General features: G+C 40.9%; 2 protein-coding genes across 4 annotated transcripts; one reads left to right on the top strand and one right to left on the bottom strand.

Moving 5' to 3' along the window:
• Nucleotides 1-665: 665 nt before the first annotated feature.
• psmc4 (proteasome 26S subunit, ATPase 4) lies at nt 666-8,650 on the bottom strand. Of its 2 annotated transcripts, none has more exons than XM_041942175.1 (11): nt 8,595-8,650; nt 7,814-7,912; nt 6,248-6,434; nt 5,334-5,480; nt 4,978-5,087; nt 4,789-4,882; nt 3,589-3,756; nt 3,346-3,422; nt 2,328-2,496; nt 1,304-1,359; nt 666-1,132 (listed from the first exon to the last, which is right to left on the bottom strand). In XM_041942175.1, the coding sequence occupies exons 1-11, from the start codon at nt 8,625-8,627 to the stop codon at nt 1,019-1,021; spliced, it is 1,254 nt and encodes a 417-aa protein (XP_041798109.1). In that variant the 5' UTR covers nt 8,628-8,650; the 3' UTR covers nt 666-1,018. The 2 variants fall into 2 exon arrangements, with proteins under 2 accessions (XP_041798109.1, XP_041798110.1); XM_041942176.1 differs by having other exon boundaries at nt 8,538-8,629.
• Nucleotides 8,651-10,433: 1,783 nt separating this feature from the next.
• Nucleotides 10,434-16,525, top strand: LOC121610688. Of its 2 annotated transcripts, none has more exons than XR_006007045.1 (5): nt 10,434-10,580; nt 12,798-13,157; nt 14,263-14,532; nt 14,817-15,118; nt 15,357-15,457. XR_006007045.1 is itself a non-coding variant. In XM_041942920.1 (5 exons), exons 1-5 carry the CDS (start codon nt 10,505-10,507, stop codon nt 15,467-15,469), a joined length of 867 nt encoding a protein of 288 aa, XP_041798854.1. In that variant the 5' UTR covers nt 10,434-10,504; the 3' UTR covers nt 15,470-16,525. The 2 variants fall into 2 exon arrangements, 1 of the variants encoding a protein (XP_041798854.1); XM_041942920.1 differs by having other exon boundaries at nt 15,071-15,118; nt 15,357-16,525.
• Nucleotides 16,526-20,523: the final 3,998 nt, after the last annotated feature.

The raw sequence follows: 20,523 nt of genomic DNA, 5'->3' as shown, positions 1-20,523 counted from the left end.
ATACAGGGTTGTAGCTTGAGCTGTACCACCATGTTACACTGAAACATCTGATCTTATTTTAAACTTTAATTAAATGTTTTACAGTGAAGTCTAAGCTATTACTCAGGGGACTCTGCTCCTCAGCCTGTCCACATAAATCTTTACTACAGGTGGACAAAGGTGATATTTGCTGTGTAGCTTGGTGTTTTTTCTGATGCTGCAGCTTGGATGCCATAATGAATGCTCTTCCCCCCACTTGTGGCCTGAAGGGAGAGCTGCAGCCTGAGGTTACACTGGTTTGACTCATGGGCAGACATACACGAGGACAAGCAGAGGCCCACTGAGCAGCACGAAAGAGTGCAGACTTACCAAGAAGCCCGGCCCAGAACTGGCGTCTACTTGAGTCGACTCTGTGAACTCCAAGATTCTGTAATTGGCAGGAGTATATCCACACACCAGTATATTCATCTGATGTATGGCTCCCGCCTGTAACTGCCAGTAACTTCTAGTTTGTGTCTCATAGCTGTTATTAAATCTGTCTTATTACAATATGAATGTTGAGCATGTGTCTGATGTTGTGAATTAATCATTAAATTGACTTGTTGCAGCTCATAACACAACAATATTACTTTCTAATAAAAGTCATACATTTCAAGGCAGAAAAACGATGACCATCATTTCCTTTTTTATGGAAAACATCTTTAATGGATCTTTTAAAGTAATGTTTTGCTAAGTGAGTACATATAGATACAAATGTTTTATCCTAGCTACAGTGAGGGCCAGATATTTTTAGGAACCAGTTGGGTGCCTGTATAAAATCACATGGTAGTGTGTCTTCCCAAGGCTGGAGACAAAGGGCCAATCTGACATATGGCATCGTGCTGCAGTGAGCAAATTTAGTCCAAAAAAATCTATGCAAGTCATGGACTGCAAATCCACAAGACACACTGTAGATAGAGACACACAGACATAAATCAATAGAATCAGACTTGTGTGTCTGGACACACAAGTCCGACCTTCAAGGATGCATTTTTTCTGTCTACTTGTAGAACTCGTGCTCCTGCTCATCCTTTTTGATGACGGTCTTGTAAGCCTTTTCGAAGTCTTTGGCCAGGACGATATACCTGTTCTCACGTACTGCCAACATGCCAGCCTGTGATAGCAGAGGAAGAAATACACAAAGGGAACAAAAAACAAACAAATTAACATGTACACATTTAGCTGTAAGTATAAGATTGTTTACATTTCCATTAGTGTTCATTTCACAGTGCTGCAAGAAAAAAAAGAAAGTGTAAATAAACAGATAATTAAAGCTCTAGCTCACCTCCTGGCAGATGGAGTTGATATCAGCTCCAGAGATCTTGTCTGGTCGGGCCACATCTGTACATCAGTTAAGGAGGACTGAACAACACAGCAATGCTAAAATAAAATCAACACATGACCTGTACCTGACCTGTGTTTTTCTACTGTTCAGGGCCATGTGAATTCAGTTTTAACTTTTTCCAGATTTTGTTTCAAAATCAGGCGGTGGATGAAGAAAATCTCAACAATTCAATAAGACAATATTCAAAATGTTTTCTTTTTAAAATTCCAACTGAATATCTGACTCCGCACAGCCACGCAGCATTCAACAAACTTGCATCTTATGTGTCAATGTGGTTGCGCTTCTGAGAGTGTGTTGAAATGATGAGCTCTAGCTGGCATGCTGCCTCTCTCTCACTCTGAGGACCTGTGTGTGTGTGTTTGAGACACTAAAACATAACAGCACAGCTTTATTTCTGTCCATTAGGCTTAGACACACTTGGTAGGGAAAACCCAGATTTGTATAAATTGCATCCACATTTTGGCAGAAATCATATTGGAAGGATGCAGTGTAAATGAGTTGCAGTCTCTTACCCATAACACTGTTTAAATTGCAAATGCGCCATCTGCTATGTGTTTTGATTAGAATTTTCCTTTTGATTCTTGATTCTGAGTTTGTATTTTCCATATTTGTCAGTCTGCATGCAGCATAAACAGTCTAGCACAACTTTGCTAGGCATCCATACTGCGCCTCATAATTGGGCCAGAAAAGGGGTGAAAATGAATGTCCACCCGGTGTCACACTTCCATCACTGCCGATCAGAGCTGGAGCCAATAAATACCTGTGACAAAGTCATCTGACCTGAGGATAAATGCCAATTGTACCCTTTTCCACCAAAGACAAAAGCCAGAAGTAAGTGTGTTAGTTGTTTCTTTTGTCCAGTGTGAAAGAGGTTTCAGTGAGAAAATTCACTCTTGATTATTAAACATTAACAACAGAACAATAGAGGCCACTTAATCATACTGCTATTGAACCAAAAGGATACAGTCCTCCAGGTCGACCTCCTCAGAGAGGTTCATTTTACTGGTGATGGTGGAGAAAATGAGACGTTTCTGCCTGCGGTCGGGCAGGGGGAACTCAATCTTTCTGTCCAAACGACCAGGACGTAGCAGGGCAGGGTCCAGCGTGTCTGCTCTGTTGGTGGCCATGATCACCTAGGGGGCGTTCAAATGTCAACAGGTGTCATGTGAGCATGATGGTAAACTGTAAACATACTGCGATAAGGGGTGCATTTGGTTCCACACATAATGTTTGCTAACTTGGACTGAATGCACCCACGGTATCTAGGGCAATGGTTTTGCCAAGACTGGCAACCTAATGATGGAACCTCACAGGAGAAAACTTTAATCAGTTTCTCATTGGCTGCTGAAGCTTTGATTTTTAAAAACATTTCTTACTTCAAATAACTTGCAAAAGACTGGTTAAAGTAAACAGAGGGAACCTGTTACAGATAATTTTAGTGCCAAAAATTTTACTATAATAATAATATTTTTGATTGAAATGTTACCCTTTGCATTGTCACTGCTGCTTTGCTAGTAGCAACTTAATATGTCTGGCAAAACGCAGCTGACAGAAAACTGCACTTGCTTTGTTCATAGTGTAAGGAAGCAAGATACAAAGCTACAGCTGTACAGTTAACAGGCTTTGCCACTGAAATGTTGTCGTCTGCCCAAAAAGCCCTTAGGTAAATTCTTCACAGAAAAAAACACAAATAAGCAGCCACCCTATTTAAAAACTGAAGGCTTTCTTTCCGTTAGTCTGAGCCGCATTTGTCAATAGCTTCTGGGCAAAATGTGCATTTAAGGTTTTGAAGATTGACGGCATAAACCTTTTGGGCACTTGCTAAGCTGAATGAATGGACACAAGGCATAGTGACGGCATGGCTGGTGTCACTCCAACAGTGCTTAAGCGGCATCAGTGGCATCATGAGTCAGCACGTCCGCCGATGGTTCAGTCACAGAGGGAATGTGAAGAGCCTCCTCAGACAGGTGGACTGCACTCACCTTGACATTGACGTTCTGGTCGAAGCCGTCCATTTGATTGAGCAGCTCAAGTAAGATTCTCTGCACCTCCCTGTCAGCTGCAGAACAAAAAAACAATCTAAGGCCAAAGGGTAAATTTTCTTTCTTATATCTTAAAATGAGAGTGACTACATTAAGAAAAACTAGTCCCTAGAAAAGTAAAACCTCTCTAACAAAATTTGATTGATTACAGTGAGTCTACATGTGAGCAACAAATGCTCATACCTCCAGTCTGCGCATCAAAACGCTTAGTGGCGATGGCATCTATCTCATCGATGAAGATGATGGCCGGGGCATTCTCCTTTGCCAGCCGGAAGACGTCACGCACCATACGAGGGCCTTCACCCAAATACTTCTGAACGAACTCAGAGCCCACCACACGGATGAACGCCGCTGGGGACAGAGAGGTTGGACAAAGATTCATTTTTCATATCACTGTGCAGAGTCCTTGTCAATAGCCCATAACTAAAATACAGTATCTATTGTAGACATCACCCAAAGTTTGTAGCAATCACTATTACCGTATTTTCCGCACTATAAGGTGCACCTAAAAGCCTTTAATTTTCTCAAAAACTGACAGTGCGCCTTATAATCCGATGCGCCTTTTATATGGATCAATATTGGTTAATTATGGCTATCGTAGTCAGGGGGCGTGGCCAAAGCAACAGCGGTAAAAGTGTAAAGGGCATTCCGCTCTCTGCGTGCCGTCATCCTTTTACTGGAGCGTGCTGTCAGCTGTCAACCTGAATAATAAAATGACTATTTCACTGAACAATGAAAAAATATGAATATATGCTAAATAATAGGCAATTAAAATATTAATCAAACGTGGTTATGTGATTTCTGCTCCTGAACCTCAGCGCACAGCGTCTGCACATCAGCGCTGTGCGCCGTCACCTGCATCTTTACGCAGGATCGCAAGCTGTCATCTGTGAGCGTGCGCTGTGTTAGTTTCAAAACGAACGAACTAAAATAAAATACATTTTAAATAAATGCTCGTTAATTATTTTCAAGAGCCGCATCAGAGGGATGAAAGAGCCGCATGTGGCTCCGGAGCCGATCTAGTGGATGCATACTGCAACCCCAGACACCACAGTATGGTAGTTTCTTTCTATGCGCCTTATAATGCGGTGTGCCCTATATATGAAAAAAGTTTTAAAATAGGCCATTCATTGAAGGTGCGCGTCATAATCCAGTGCACCTTATAGTGCGGAAAATACGGTATTTTAAGTAATGACACAATGCACATATTATAGTGTCTGAATCCATCTTGCACTGTAAAAGGGTGAAACTTTTGTCCAATTTTGTAAAAGCAAGATATCTCATTACAGCATATACAAAATATAATATCCAACAGTAGTATATCAAAGGTGGGAGTTCTGTGCAGTGACAAACACGTCCATGTCTCTGATATGGAGGACTTACCTGTAGTGTGGTGTGCTACAGCCTTGGCCAACATGGTTTTACCACAGCCTGGAGGTCCGTACATAAGGACACCCCTAGGTGGGTCAATGCCAATCTGAGAAAGGAAACAGACCATCATGTTATTCCCCTCACAGTGGCACCATACATAATTGTCAGAGTCCATGTAAAAATCTCTCTTGAATATCTGACCTGTTTGTAGAGCTCAAAGTGTGTGAGTGGCAGCTCTACAGCTTCTCTGACTTCCTGCTTCTGAATGTCCATACCACCAATGTCAGCATACATCACATCTGGCTTTTGGTCTGGGAACAGAAACATAGTGAACGTTACAGAAGATCTCAGGCCTTCTTTAGCAGCTTCAAGAAAATGGCATCTATGTATTTTAATGTGTAAGATTAATATATACAGATTATTAAGGAGTACAAATTATTTATGCATCTTCTGTGACACTAGTAAAAATGCAGACTCCAGTTATGACCACATTTGTCTTGGTTGAGATGCTATTAACAACAGAAATCCTCTGGGAGACAGTGGTACTGAGTGTTTACCTGACGTCAGCATCATGATGCTGCTGTCAGCTTCAGGAGGGAGCACATCCACCAGGGCATTGCTGTGCTTGTGCAAGGCCACTGAGGCATTGGGCTTCAGCAGCTCTCTGTCAATGGTGCTCAGGATGCGCACATAGTAGTTGGACCCTGAGTGGGGAATAAGGGTGGAGAAAAACGAGGGAGAGAACAGAGGAACAGAACTCATTACACATTTAAAACATGTACTTCACACTGAATAATTAAAATTTGACAGCATCTCTTCCAGGTTCTCTAAAAAGACTTTAAGCTTTAACAAGATAAAGCATTCGAATATACAGCCTGTATGCATCATCTGCCATCTCATTAATTTTTGATTCTCAATTTTAACTATTTATTTTCACAGTGCTTTTGAATTTTTAATCCATAATATCTTGTTTACAATTTAACTACTGGAACTGTAATGCTAGTAAGAAATCGTTACTTGGTGAAATATATGTAATATTAAATTTGACACTAAGTTGTAGCACACACCAAAATTTCTACCAAAACAATAATTATCTGTGAAAAGGGCAACACACAACATGAAGTAACAGATTCTACTTCAGTGTTTTTTGTTTTGTTTTTTTTAAATCAGGCATATGTTGTTGGCCTTTGAAAACCTCTAGTGCAACTTTAAATACTTTCATTGCCAAGACATTCTGCAAACTTTCCTGTTAACAATAATTACACTTTATTTTTATAGCACCTTTCATACAAGAAGTGCAACTCAATGTGCATTATTGGAACAATGCGCAGTGCAGGTGATGTTCTGTGGGACTGTCAGCAGGGCAAAATATACCTCCCCATGTTTTAATTTCTTAAAATTGTTATTATTGTTAGTTATACATAATTATTTATCTTTTACATTTAGGCATTTTTTTTTCTTCTAAAAGTACCTGTGGTGGAGCCAACAATGGCTGTGTTCTGGTCAACAGCTTCCAGGAACTGGCCAATGACAAGAGGAATGCTCTGTATCCTCTTCACCTCCTCCTGGGCATGGAGGAACTCTTTCTTCAGGTTTTTCTGTTCATCTTTGATGTACTCCTCTTGCACCTCCAAAAACTCCAGCTCCTGCTGCAGCTTCTGCAATCATACAACAACAGAAGAAGAGGAAAGGAGGGTGAGAGTCTGCAGAAGCTGAGAGCACCATAAATTTGTTTGTTGGAGATCACAGACCAAAGTTGGTGGCTAGTGTGTGGACATAGAGTTGAAGAACCATTTAAACAACAAACACATAAGAACCAACATCATGAAACTCATTCCAGGGAAAAACATAAAGAGACACAGAATTCTACAATAAATGTGAAGGCCTCAAAATGCATGAATATGATCTATAATACTTGTTTAAGTCCCCCTCCACTCAAAAATGTATTTTCCTTCCTGTTCTTACAGGTGAATGTTTGAGCTGTACTGTGCAGAATTCACATTCATGAAAGTGGTGAGTTTGTTTGTGCTCACTGAAAATCCAATTTCCAGGGAAGGGCTTACGGGCACAATTTGTGACATCACAACTAGGAAGCCAATCCTGGTCCAATATTTAACTGAGAGCAAGTGTGATGAGGAAACTTGAGGTCTCCAGTGCACATATACTGAGGATTGACTTTTTAGTAAACTAGGAGAAATCTTGTGTCCAGTTAAACTAACGTTTAAACTTTGGAAAAAAATAATAATTAAATATTCATAGATTTCGGAATAGGAGTAGATGTAATTTTAAGGATTTACCTAGGGATGTATGTGTGTGTGTACATATATATATATATATATATATATACGTATACACACACACAAATATAGATAGAATTGATATATAGACTGTATAATATTAATAATAAACACATAAGGATTACTTTAGTTTACTATAAAAGGTGCGCCAAAAAATTATGTCAGAAAATGATGTTTATGTGTACAGAATGTGAACAGAAGGAGGAAGGCAGGGTTCAATCATTAGAATGTGCCACTATTCCATCATATCTAGCTACTCCATGTCTACGTGGTGCGTCCTGTCGACACGTTGTTCAAACCCACTTGACCTGACCCACTGGCCCGGCATAAAACGTTATTGTTGGACTCTAAAAGTAGGTATATATTGTATGATCCCTCTGTAAATATGATCTGTGTGAAATGTACTGCTCTATTTCTGCAATTCCGTCCTGATAATCTGATTGAATTGACATGGTGTCACTTAATAATATCACTTGAATCAGAGGTTTGAAACCAGACTGCTGCAATTTTAAACATGATGGAAATCTGTACAAGTTTGTTTCAAGAGTTTGATTTATATTTGTCTTTTCAATACACTACATCACTGGAAAATTGACTACAGACCACAGTCATATGTGATCCATGAAGACATAGAATAAACCCTGTGACATTAACCATTTGAAGCCTACAGTTTGTCATTCTCAAATGATAGATTGTGAGTAGGATACAACCTTTAACACAAGCATGAGAAGGTATCAGACCTTGTATCTGCTGTATAGGTCCTCAAGATCTTCTGGTTCCGGTGCTAGGAAGGACAGACCTGTCTGAGGTCTGGAGGTCAGTACTGCCGGCATGTCGTCCTATAAAGGTGACAATAGCACAAAAATGTTTAGCATGAACATATTACGTATGTTATTGTCGTATTATGTATGTTATTGTCGTATTTAACAACACACATCTTTGGAGAGCTTGTACTATAATTCACCCAAAAAAAAAAACCAAAAAACATTTTTGGCGCAGACTACTTTCAACAAATTACAGCAGAAAATCTGTATTTACAGAAACATACCAATAAACAACTGTATGTTCGGTTATTACATTGCACCTTTCAGAGACAAACACTAGCTTAGCTAACCTTAGCTCGTTGACTCATAACTTAGCCAACTTTAATGGCTCGCAAAATCAAAAGATACCGACTTCAAGCCATTTGCGGCGCACCGGGGAACAATAAAAACATCCTCTATATGATTAACATCTGTGGTGAATATATTTTTCTGAAACCCAAGTCGTCTTCGTCGAACAAATCATGCTAATGCTAGCAGCTAACTTGCATGACATAGCATCTGCACTAAGCAAAGAATGAATTGGCAGGTTTACATTTCGACAACGTTAACATGCTAATAAAAGGAAAAACGAAAACAAAAAGACTGCGATTAACAACTATGGAGAGCAACAACAGCAAAACCTATATCTACAAAAGCCTACCACAGAAAGTATGTCGATTTTAAGTGCAAAACAGGAAACAATCTCACTGATTCATACCGGGCTCTTTTCTACAGCTACGATATCCTCCATGTTGAAATATGCCTACCGACTGACGTTGGGACGTAATTCGTTGACAGAAGGGTGTATGGGTAATGGAGTTCTTCTGTGGAATTTTATTGTGGCTGGCATCCAGGTGCGCATCACCGCCATCTGCTGGAAAGTAACAGCATCACAGCGCAAACTGGTAATGTAGTTCATTACAGATTTTTTCTTTTTACCTAACGGATGTTTTACTTTATCTAATCCGGTTGTCTTGATTCTTTTTTATTTTATTCTTTATTTGCTTGTTTTTATTGTTTTGCAATTTCCCAGCTTGGGATAAATAAAGTATATCTATCTATTTATCATTATTTTTTATAATTATTATTGTTACTATAATTTGCTTGTGTGTTAAGATAGATAGATAGATAGATAGATAGATAGATAGATAGATAGATAGATAGATAGATAGATAGAAATTTACAGTTCCAGCAGCTCAAAGGGTGGAAACACAAGGGCGTGCAAAAAAAGCACTTTGTGTTTTATTATTAATTAGGTTAATTTTTTATTGTGATTAACTGATGGTGTCAAAATTAATGGGCCCAATGGTTTTAACTTCACAATAGCTCTGTGGATTGCACTTTGTAATGATCTGTGACACAAACTATTCACATCCTGCCTGAAAACACAGCTAAGACACATTTTGCCTCTTTGTAAAGACTATAAAGGTAACAGAATTTGTACGATTTTTTTTTTATTTTCATGAAAATAGATTTTTTTTAAACTGCTTTTTTTGTTTGTTTTTTTGTTTTAACAGAATGTTTCCACAGGCAAGTGGGTGTACAGACAGTTGGTTATATCCTGTTGCACATCAAGGGGTCCTCAACCTCTGTTACATCTGTGTGAAAACACGCTACGGTTTATAACAAACACACTCACCACTGTGGTTTCCATTCAGTGCTCATCTGAAAAATTCTTGCTAAATATTAAAAATAGGTGATTTCTCTTGTGTGGGAGCTGACATGGAAAAATGTACAGCAGTGTCTGGCAGCAGTGCACTGGCCCATATGTCTCTATCTGGCAGACAGCGGTTTGCTTTTGCATCATACGTCTTTCTCTGGTTATCTATTAGTCAATCATGGAGTCAGTTGAAAAACTGTCAGACAAAGTGAACCCTTCATGCTATAGACAACAATAAAAGTCTAAACCTTTTCTATCTGAGCTTGAAAATTAATTCTCGATCTTGGAAACAACAGTCGACAAAATAATCTCTTACAACTCACTTGCGATAAAATCAGAAGCAAGTAAACAGGCCTTGAGAGGAGATTGTTATGTCGACTTGTGTTCCCAAGATCAAGATTTAACTTTCAAGCTCAACTTTTGAGCGTGAATAAGAAGTCCCAAACATGCTCAGACTAAAGGAGATATTGAACATTTACAGCTTCATGCCAGCTGAACAGACTTCTGCTGGTGAAGACTATGTGATACAGGCAAAAGCTCCAGAACAAGCAAAAAACTGGACTTTAATTAGAGACTGTTTTATCAGCTGTGTTATTCTGTAACTCTTATTATTATTCTTACAAAAACACGTGAAGGGAATAAAAGAAAAACATCCTGTTTTTCTTCTTTCACTTTCACATCCAAACTGACTTGTGAAAACACATTTTTTATATACTTCTTTTTATTTTTATTTTTTAAAAAGTCTTCAAATATTTCATATTCATGTTATATTTCAGAGTTAAGAAATGCTGTTTTTCTGCCATCAGTGCTAAAATACATTGTGCGTTTGGTTTGTTTACATTTGAAAGGATGCAGATGAGCAGCCTCTTCCAGTCTCAGAGGAAGTGGCGTATCGTACACCTGCATGTTCTTCATCTCAACTCAAAGGAGGCAACAGCGGCGTTTTAGTGCGTCTTTCGTCAGGAGACATGTTAAAGATCATTTTGTCAGTAGTGGCGGAATGGGGATGGACACAGTGGATGTTTCTCCACCTTTTGGTCGCAGGTACAGTTTACAAATCCTTTCAGTGTCGGTGTGTGTTTGTGACAGGGAGCTTCTGCACGCTCGCTTGCTGCCAATTCCAAATCATTTCTCAAATCCAGTCTGAAGGCCTGTTGACGTTGTTTCCTGCAGGTGATCAGGTTTCATTCAGGTGTTTTCCAGCCTTTCTTCAGCGGTTTCTTTGCTGTGGTATTGACAGAGGTGTGTGTACATACACTCTGATTTGTCAGATATGGGACAACAGAAACAACCAGCTCCAGGCTCGATGAAGAATTGACTAACTGTTATATCTGTATCATGATAAATCCAAGAAGACAAAATTCTCAAACGTAGCTTTATGTTTGTGCACAGAGAGCTGTCTTTACAAAATGTTTTTGAATCAAATTGCATTTCAAACCTCGTTCTTATTTGGAAATTTGCTTTTTTTCAGAAAACCAGTGGGTGTACTGGACTCCAGTTCTGTGTTAGTCTATTATAACTCTGAAAAGCTGTTCAGCTGTTCGGCTTGGTGCAAAATTTTGTGACATGTGGGATTTTATGTTTTTTTGCTCTTCTAACGATTTCAAATTTAAGGTTTAGCTTGGGGGCATTTTTGCAAAATTGAATGAGAGACAGTGTAACGGCAGGCAGGAAATGAGGGGAGACGAGAGCGAGGGGTTTGCAACAAAAGTGCACAGCCCAAATCGAGTCTAGCACGTTGTGGTTATGTCACATTAACCATGCTGAGATCAGGAGGGCTCAGATAATGTTGTCATCATTATTGCTGCATGTGAAGCTGATTTGGACTTCCTGTAATTCTTTAGTCACAGTTTTTTTTCCTTTATGAAGTTTTTACAGCTCTTTTTCTAAGTCTTCCAGGATCATGCAGCAACTCTGGGCAAACACAATAAAGGTTTTTAAAGAAATTTGTCATGTGACAACTTTTACGTGACAGATTGGTGGCAGATGTTTGGCATGGGAAATGCACTGAAAGCTGAAACCAACATAAAGAAGACACAAATCCTCCTTAATACAAGCTAAATGGAAGCATAATGCAAGAAAACTCTATAGCATTGAAGCTGCAAGGCAAATCCCAAACTACTGTAATTCCTAAAAGAAAAGTATTTTAGAAAAGTCTCATTTTCATTCTTCTCTGTGCGTCAAATAATGTTTACTAGGTGTTTATTAAGCTTTTTAGGAGTCTGGTAAAGTTGGCAATGTGCAGTTTCTTGCTGCATTTCAGCTCCACCTGAGCATCCCTTTATCTAAATTTCTTTTTTACTTTATCTTTTTGGGTCCACTAACTTAACAGAACCCCAAACTACAGGCCTTAAACGCCCCTCAGAAATCTATGGCTGAAATCACAGATGTTGCATTGATGTTTACAATGATTGTTGAATTTAAGTTGTAATGTTCAGCAGAGTTTTCAGCAGACAGAAAAGCATCTGAAAGCAGAACGTAGGAGGAACTGCAGCTATCATGGGATCATAAATTCAGGATAGTTTTCTCTATTAAGCTGGAAATTGGTTGGTCAAATGTCTTAATAAGATATTAAACATTGTATGTTGTTACCTGCTGCCTGGAGCTGTATTCACAATCATCCTACCAGTTTTATTGGAACAGCACAGGTGGAGGTTGAGCATTTGAGTGAAAACTAAGATAAGAATCTCCACCAGGGATGATAGCTCAGCCGTCATCCTCTTTCTGCCAGCACCTCCACTGGGTCAAGGGAGCATCCCAGGACAGGGCTGGCCCTCCTCACCAGCCTTTCAGCCGAGATGCTGTTGCCCCAGCATCTTCGTGATGGCTGGTGCCACCACAGGGTCAGAAAAGGTCCTCAGGAGTGTCCCCTGCAATCCAAAAGACCCGGGTCTCCTCAGCAGATGCGGTCCGCTCTTGCCTCTCTCATATAGTGCATTTGTATGGTCCATCAGGCGCGATTTCTATCCAGGTGAACACCCAGGTACTTGCAGGACTCCACCATCTCAATGTCTGTTCCCTGGTTGCTCGCTGGTGTTGGAGGAGAGTGTTTACACCGGCGGAAGTCCACCACCAGCTCTTTGGCTTCCCCTGCATTGATCTGGAGGTGGTCAACACCAAACCACAAATCCCTGGGTCAGCTCTGGGGCCCCCGTGCTGCAGACAACCATGTCAGACTCACAGTTTTTGGTACTTTTACAGGAAATCATTACAGTTACTCAACATCTTGTCAGTTTTACCTTTCTTTTGACGTCGTTTCAGGAACGTGCTCCCTGGTCACAGTCCACCAGCCTCCCGTGCTTACCACTGCTCTGGGTCATGATGTCGTAATGCCGTGCCAGCTCAATCTCTCCCACGATGACAAAATGGTGACCCCACCGGTTCTGTATTGGGTGTACTTATCAGAGGATACTGAGAACGCCAGAGTGTGGACCCCCTCTGAGAAGTATAAGGAACGTGTCCACCTTCTGGACAATGATCTATATTCCTCAAACAAGTCAATATCCCTCAAGAACGTCCAGTGGGCGGACAGCGGGAAGTACCTGTGCAAAGTCTCCGTCGCCACAAAGAGGGATGAACGTTTCAGGAGAAAAGGAAACGAAACTTTACTGATGGTTTATGGTAAATACGAGTTTTTTTGTTTTCTTCTATGACTGTATGCAACATATCTGCTGTGATTTCTACCTTGTGATCTTTCTGGGACAGTCACCACAGAACATGCATGAAAAAGACGCCCTTCTGGCCAACGCTGATGAAGTTAGAAGTGGTGGTGACGTGACAAAGGACAAACAGAAACCAAAGTTATTTTTGAATGTGAACTGAATTTTACATGATTAGCTGCATCACAGTGTAACATGAAGCTGTGGTGATATTGATATTTGATATGATGTTTAATTGCATATCCATCTTATAACCTTTGATGGCCATTTTGGCTCAACTCCTTTTTGGCCATGCAGCATGGGTCTAAGAATGGAAAAGTCTGCCCTCCACTTTGGTCCAGACTAAATATCTCAACTGGTGAACATTAGGATTGCACATTGCTTTGAGTAATAGAGTCTTTGGGGTCCGGTCTGGAATGGGGAGGATTCCTAGGTTTCTGTCAGCTCTCTGCAGAAGCCCACTTTAGGTTTTCATCAGGAAGCCCAGTAAACAGAGGCCAATTTCTGCTGGAGAAACTTGATTTCTTGTGGCCATATATATGTTTCAGGTTTCTAAGAGGAGCTCATGTGTATGCACAACACAGAAAACGTCCCTTATAGTTGCATGTAGAATAATTCAAGCAAAAGCCCCACTAAATCTGAAACTGATGTAAAAAAGTTCAAATAGCTTCCACAGCGGAAACATTGGCTGTTTGCAAAGTTTAGACAAATTTGCACGGAGGGTAGAAAATGCACAAAATGTGTGCTCTTTGCTTACTTTTGTTAATAGGCCAGACTTAGTTCTAAACTATGGAAGGTAAGAGATGAATGAATGAAGGCTTTGTTTCGAACATGTCACCAACAAAACAATAGTGGCTTAACATGCCCGAAAAGGAGCAGGAAGAAGCATAAAATTGCTTAATCCTAAACCTTTTCCAGAGGGAGATTGCTGACAACCTGCATGTAAACAAGTTTTAAAAAGTTATTGCAGAACATGTAACACCCAATATCTTACCTTAAGCTAGTTTCTTAAGGGAAAAAAGTCTAAGTGTTTATACAAACATGGATCTTCATGCTTCATTCCTCAGACACCATGATGTTTAACCTCATCGGTCACAATGCCTCTCTGCTCTCGTGTGAAGTAAACGTGACCCGGGACCCCGGATTTGTTTTGTCCCTTTTGCACGACGGGCACAAACCTCAAAGCGTTGACTCTGCCGCAGGAGATTATGTCACAGCTCTGCCCTACGTCACGCTCACCCAGAACATTTCTGTGTGGGGCGAAGGAAAATATGAGTGTCAGCTGCACCTGAACGAAGACTTGATAACAAAAAGCACCTTCCACTACCGTCCGCCTGGTAATAATCTCCCTCCTGATCTGATCTGTGCTGAAGCCGAAAGCGGCCGTGCTTGCAATTATTCTATTAATGCCATAGTCTCGAGATCACAAGTTAATTATTTCATTATCTTGATATAACAAATTGTGTTTTCTTGTCATAACGGGTTAATCAGCCTGTGAAGGGAGCATGTTAAAGCTAAAACAAAGTGTTCAGTTCAATATATGACTCTTTAGCTGTACAAATGCTTCATAAATAGTGGCTGGAAGCACCTTCTTTGTCCTGTTTTTGCAAATGTCCTGCAGGCTTCAACACAATGTTCAACAGCAGCTCTGACATCTTTGCTGTGGCTCCAGCATCATTTCAGCCATCGTATCTACCCACATCTGAAGAAACACTTGTCTCCTTACATTATTGGCCTAAAGACTTCTGTCTAGAGAAGCTTTAAGCATGAAAACATGAGTGAATGTCGTTGTAAAAGCCGCAGGCTGGTGCAGAACTCATGCAATATGCCGACATAAAGTGGAGACTTGTTTGATTCTGACTGTTTTCTTCTCAGTGGCTGGAGAACCCAGAGATGCTGAAAAAAATGCTTCCTCTGTCTCTGGTGAGTCTCTCCAAAGCGGCAGGAAGCTGCTTCTGTTGCCAACGAAACTTTTTCATGCTTTGTTCTCAAAGGATCAACTCACACAAAGTACAAAGAGACATTTGTAGATCTAGTGGTTGGTTTTGTTTGCAATTCGTTACAGGGGTGGTGCATGTTTTGCTCACTTCAGTTTGGATGACAGTAAATGCTATGCTGTTTCCCCGGGTGATTTAAATCTCTGCTGTGTTGTGCTTCTCAGAGCCAGGTGCAGTGGTGTTTCCAGAGCCGTGGCTCCTGTATGTGGCTCTCCTCCTGGTGCCCAGCACCGTCCTGCTGGGCCTCGTGACCGCCCTGCTGATGCGCCGAAGCTGAAGTCGTCAACATCTGGCTGCAACACTGAGGCTTAAAAAGGCACGTCCAGGCCATCAGCAGAGAAACAGGACTTGTCTCTCATCTTCAAGACCAAAGTTCATGACCAGGGACAATCAGCTTCAGTCAGTTCAAGTTAAAGGAGGAGCAAACTCTGAATGACAGTGATATTCACGATGAAAGACTGCTCCTGCTCTGTCAAACATTTACATGGCTGCATCTGTCCCATGTCAGAGATGTGTCTTTCTTTTTCCCACATTTAGAAAACACAAGCAGCCCTCTGCATCCCAAAATCCGTTACGCACCAGTCAGTTGTTTCTGTCGCTTTCTGGCATTTTCTGTTAACTCAGACACCTCCATGAAAGGCCCCCGGTTCGATCCCGGGTTTCAGCACCACGTGAAAAACTGCTGCACGGTGATGGTGGTGGAGGTGGCTCAAAGATCATATGATGTGGGATGCATGTACCAACAAGGCTGTTCCATTAATACATCCACAATTCTGGCATTTCTGTAATCTGCATGCTTTATTAAACGAAGGAATATCAGCCCAGATTTTATGTTCTGCAAGCCAACGCTACCACCATCACTGTCTTTTTTTCCCACTTGTCATCAACTTGGGAAATAGCACGTGACCACGTCAAGTGTTTTCCTTTAAATGGTTCGTCAGTTACTGGTAAAATAACTCATGAACTGGGACGTGGCACGTGATAGGTCAGGGTCAAATCATCAGCAGTCATTCGATATTGCTGACACTGAAACATGGTAGCTACAATGTTTTGGTGAAATGTCTTATAGGCTTTAAAATAAGCTCTAAGGAGCATGGACATACTGCCTGTGCATTTAAGGTAGTATTCCAAATACTTAGAGGGATTATCTGCATCAAACATCTAATAAATCACAGCTACTATAACAATTTCTCCTCTTATTCACGATGCAAACTGTATTTGACTGTTAATACTGAACAGCGCTTATATACGCATATGAAATGATATACGAATAGTCTGTGTTATTACTCTTATTATTCTTTGGTTGAATATAAATGTTGTCATTTTGATACTAGTCATGTGTTTTGTTTGTCTATCAGAAAATTCAAGTAAACCCATCTGCAGGTTCCTCGTTTACTTCTGGTTCTCTTTCCTAGTTTTTCTCATCAGTTCCTTCACAATCCGTATTGCTGATACTGGTCTGCCTCTAATGGCGACAGGGCAGTTGCACAAAGGGGAAACCAGTGAGAGTGACCCCCTTTTTCTCTCATTAAAGCATTGATGTGATAACTGAAAATACGACCATGTGGCACTCACTCTCAGCATAAACCTAAACAACAAGAAGACCGGAGTTCATAAAACTCAAATGACCTGTAAAATGAATCGTCTGTAAATGCATCAAACCTGCTCGCTTGCACAAGAATCAAATCGAGGATGACACGTTTGTGTATGTGGATAATAAAACAAATTTATCCTCAGTGCCTCTCGCTGGATGAGTGATATTCATCCTGCTGAGACTGAAGTTAATCCACATATTTAAAAAGATGAAAAAGGGATGTTGGTGGAATTAGGGACAGGAAGGTCTCACACACACACACACACACACACACACACACTTTTGTCAGGGCGAGGACAGGGATGCAATCAGCACAGTAATCCTGACTGCAGGCATAATGAAATGGCCAAAACGAGAGAGCAGCACACACTCAGTGGACTGATTCCTCTCTGAGCTGAGGCAGAAAGCCAGCCAGCCATCGTCATGTGATGTGGTTGTGTGTGTGTGTGTGTGTGTGTGCGTGTGTGTGTGAACACCTGTACATGTGGGTTACTGACTGAGACAGAGAGCTTTAGTGTTAGAAAAGTGGGTTTGAAACCTGTTACTGTCAAACTGTCAAACGCTTATTTTTGAGGTGAGCGATCCCTTTAGAATCACCAGCACACACCAAATGTCCGATGTGAATTTGAAATGAGCTGATATATGTTATATAGCATTTGTTAAACACACAAAACGGTGGCAGGTTGACAAACGTTTGAATGAGGGGGCAGACTGGGGCAGTAAATTCTTGGTAATAATGAACTGCATATGAACAATAGTTCCTTCCCAAATCAAACAATAATATATTTAAGCATATTATCACTGAAGTTTCGAAAAGTCATTACAAGTGCACTTTTACTTTTTGTGCTTAATTTAAAGTGTGTTTGACACATAATTAGATGTCATGAAGTTCTACTTAAACGTATTAAAAATAAATACATTAATTCAGCCGTACTTAAAGTGGTATTTCAAAGTACTAATGAAAAGTATACTTTATTGTGAGTGTATTATAAATCACACTTAACTGTACCTTTAAAAGTGCACTCCTACTCCTACTACTAATTACAAATACTTTTAGTAGTAATAAAGTGTACTTATGAAACGTATACTTGTTTTCAAGTCCTTTGTAACACACTATCAGCATGCTTAACTAAAGTGGACTTAAATGTCACTTAATTTTAAGCATATTTAAGTGAATTTCCAACACATTGGTGATATAATACAATTGTATTGCAGACGTGTTTTGAATTCTCATGAATCCTGATTTTCACTGGTGGACTAAAAGTTTTGTACAATTGAGCAACTAATTGCAGTTCAAGTAAAATATTTATACTCAAGTGTTACTCAATGACTATTTGAGTAACACTTAAGTAAACTTTAAGGTGACAAAATGTAAGTGTGCTTGGTACATTCTTCAGAAAGGAGAATTTAAGTGTAATATTTTTTACCTGGGTTTGTTGATTCAGTGTAATAAATGAATGCAAAATAAACAGCTTTAAATATTATAATAGGAAATAATCTAAAAACAAAAATTCTTACATTTGGAACTACAAATAGACTATAACCATGGAGGTGAACACTCCCCACATAAGCAGTTCAAACAGAAACTGACAGCCTTGCTGAAGGTGGGATATTTGCAGAGCTGCTTGCATTAGACTGGTGCTGTGTTTTTCCTGTTCACGGTGGGGCTGAGGTGTCACTGCTCCCACTAACTGATTAATAGCTCCACTGTCACACCAACGTGGTGGCGCTTCGCTGTCTGAAAATAACGCCGTGTCTGAAGAAACTGATGACGAGGGCTGATTTCTTGTTTTTCTGCCGAACGATGAATCAGAGGCAGAACTGGAGCACGGCGGCTCAGGGGACATGACACTGACAGTGATTTGTCATTACTGTGCTGACTAACGTGTGCTGCAGATCACTTACAGTATAGTGAGTATAGAGTGTAACACCTCACAATGTGCATATAAATACATATGCTCCGATATATTTATTTGGTTTATTACTGTGTGTTAATGTTCTGAAACATTACTTCTTTACAGATATCTATGAATCCTTATTTGAATATTTATCCTTTACATTTTTAAACACTAGACTTTAGCACGAGCTTGCATTTCACCACACATGTTACTTATTTATGCGACAAATAAACCTTTGAATCTTGACTGTTTTGTCTGTCCTTTTTTTTAAACATCTTTGGCCTATTTTACATGCATGTTATCATTATTACATTTTGGATTCTGTGTGTTTTGCAGATCCACATTAACCAAACTTTTCAGAATCCTGAAGAGAAATAGTCCTGTGGACATCATGTGCCTGTAATCCTCCTATTTTACGCTACTATGCAGTTTTTCCTGAGATATCTGACCTGACTGTTGTCTTTGCCAACACGTGGGGGTTCTGGAAGGGATGAAAACATCACTAAAATCATCGTTGCCATAGCAATGGCTCTAAATTTTCCCTCCTCCTCCTCCTCTTCTTTCTCCATCCCTCTGCAGCAACGCATCTCACCCTCCCTCCTCCTCCCCCTCCCCCTGCATGCACCTCCCTCCCCCAGCCTTCACCCATCCCAAACACCGATTAGCGCGCCATCCTTCCACTGACACACCATGCAATTTGAGGGTTCCTGATTTTTTTTCTCTCTCTCACTCTGTGTGTGTGCGTGTGTGTGTCCCTCCGCTTCTCTTAATTTTGACGCCTCGCTCAGCATCTCCAGGAGGAAGATGCCGGTCTCATAAAGACATTTCCCGGCGTGCGTCCCCTCTTTAGGCAATAAGAAGAAGAATAGGGACGTTTTTGTCTCTTTTTCTGTGTTGCGCTCGAGCCTAAAATCCCTCCGATGGTACCCGGTGCGACGGCGGAGGGGCTTCTAGCATCTGGCTGCCGGACGCGGGATGGAAGCCGTCCATCTCTGACCCATCAATAGGACGAGACGTTTCAAGGATATCAGTGAGGGAGAAGCGCAGGATTTGTTTGTTTTTGTTGAAAGGGGGGGTTTATTAAGAGGTGACAGGTGAAAAGACGCTGCGCTCGGCTCTGCTGCGTCGATGGGATTTTTTTTAAAAGAGGACACACAGGATTTTGTGCATTTTTAGCAAATCCATCCATTCGAGATGAGTTGATTGTAGTTTCTTCTACGATCAGTTCAAACACAATTCACGGCCACACCGCTGGGATGCACAAAATAGCAGCGCACTTTTTTTAAGCCTCCGAAGACGCACAGAGGGCGGGCGGCGGTGCTGCTCAGTGCACGCCTCTCAGGCTGCTGTCATGTGCTGGTGACCCATCCGAGCACCGGAGCCACCTGTGCCGCTGCAGCCCGTGAAGCACCATGCGCAGACAGCCGCCAAACAAACCGTACGGCTTAACCGATGCGCAACCGGACTCTGCCCTCCATCACAGCCTCGAGTTTTAACAAGAGATGTGTAGTCGTGAAGCTGCAGAGAGAAAGCAATAACACTGGTATGAGGCAATAACAGGAGAAAGTTGATCATTGTGATTCCTTCCAAAACCAAAGAGAGGTGGAGACAAGCGGGAGGGATACTTCACACTGCTTCCATTCGCCATTTCGCTCACGCTGTGGCTCCATCCAGCACTGACCCTCCTTTCTGCTGGGGTCACATCTGCACTCCCACATGAGGGAAAAAGGCAGGAAGCGCTGCTAAATGTTTCCAGCCAGGGGCGTTCGTGCATGCAACATTTTGACATTTTAACAGACTTTATTGCACAATCACCCCATCTCCACTGCACCACTCTCT

The sequence above is a fragment of the Chelmon rostratus genome, chromosome 8 (assembly GCF_017976325.1).
Source record: "Chelmon rostratus isolate fCheRos1 chromosome 8, fCheRos1.pri, whole genome shotgun sequence".
NCBI lineage: Eukaryota > Metazoa > Chordata > Actinopteri > Chaetodontiformes > Chaetodontidae > Chelmon > Chelmon rostratus.
The sequence above is the reverse complement of the archived record's forward strand: the minus strand, read 5'-3'. Positions and strand labels throughout refer to the sequence as shown.

Bases quoted from the DNA above. Each gene is read 5' to 3' on its own strand.
- psmc4 (XM_041942175.1), bottom strand. From the start codon at position 8,627: ATGGAGGATATCGTAGCTGTAGAAAAGAGCCCG. The intron at 3,757-4,788 runs GTAAGTCCTCCA...CTCTGTCCCCAG, and splicing joins TGTAGCACACCACACTACAG to CGGCGTTCATCCGTGTGGTG. The intron at 3,423-3,588 runs GTATGAGCATTT...TTTGTTCTGCAG, and splicing joins TTTTGATGCGCAGACTGGAG to CTGACAGGGAGGTGCAGAGA.
- LOC121610688 (XM_041942920.1), top strand. From the start codon at position 10,505: ATGTTAAAGATCATTTTGTCAGTAGTGGCGGAATGGGGATGGACACAG. The intron at 10,581-12,797 runs GTACAGTTTACA...ACGTCGTTTCAG, and splicing joins TCTCCACCTTTTGGTCGCAG to GAACGTGCTCCCTGGTCACA. The intron at 14,533-15,070 runs GTAATAATCTCC...TTTTCTTCTCAG, and splicing joins CTTCCACTACCGTCCGCCTG to TGGCTGGAGAACCCAGAGAT.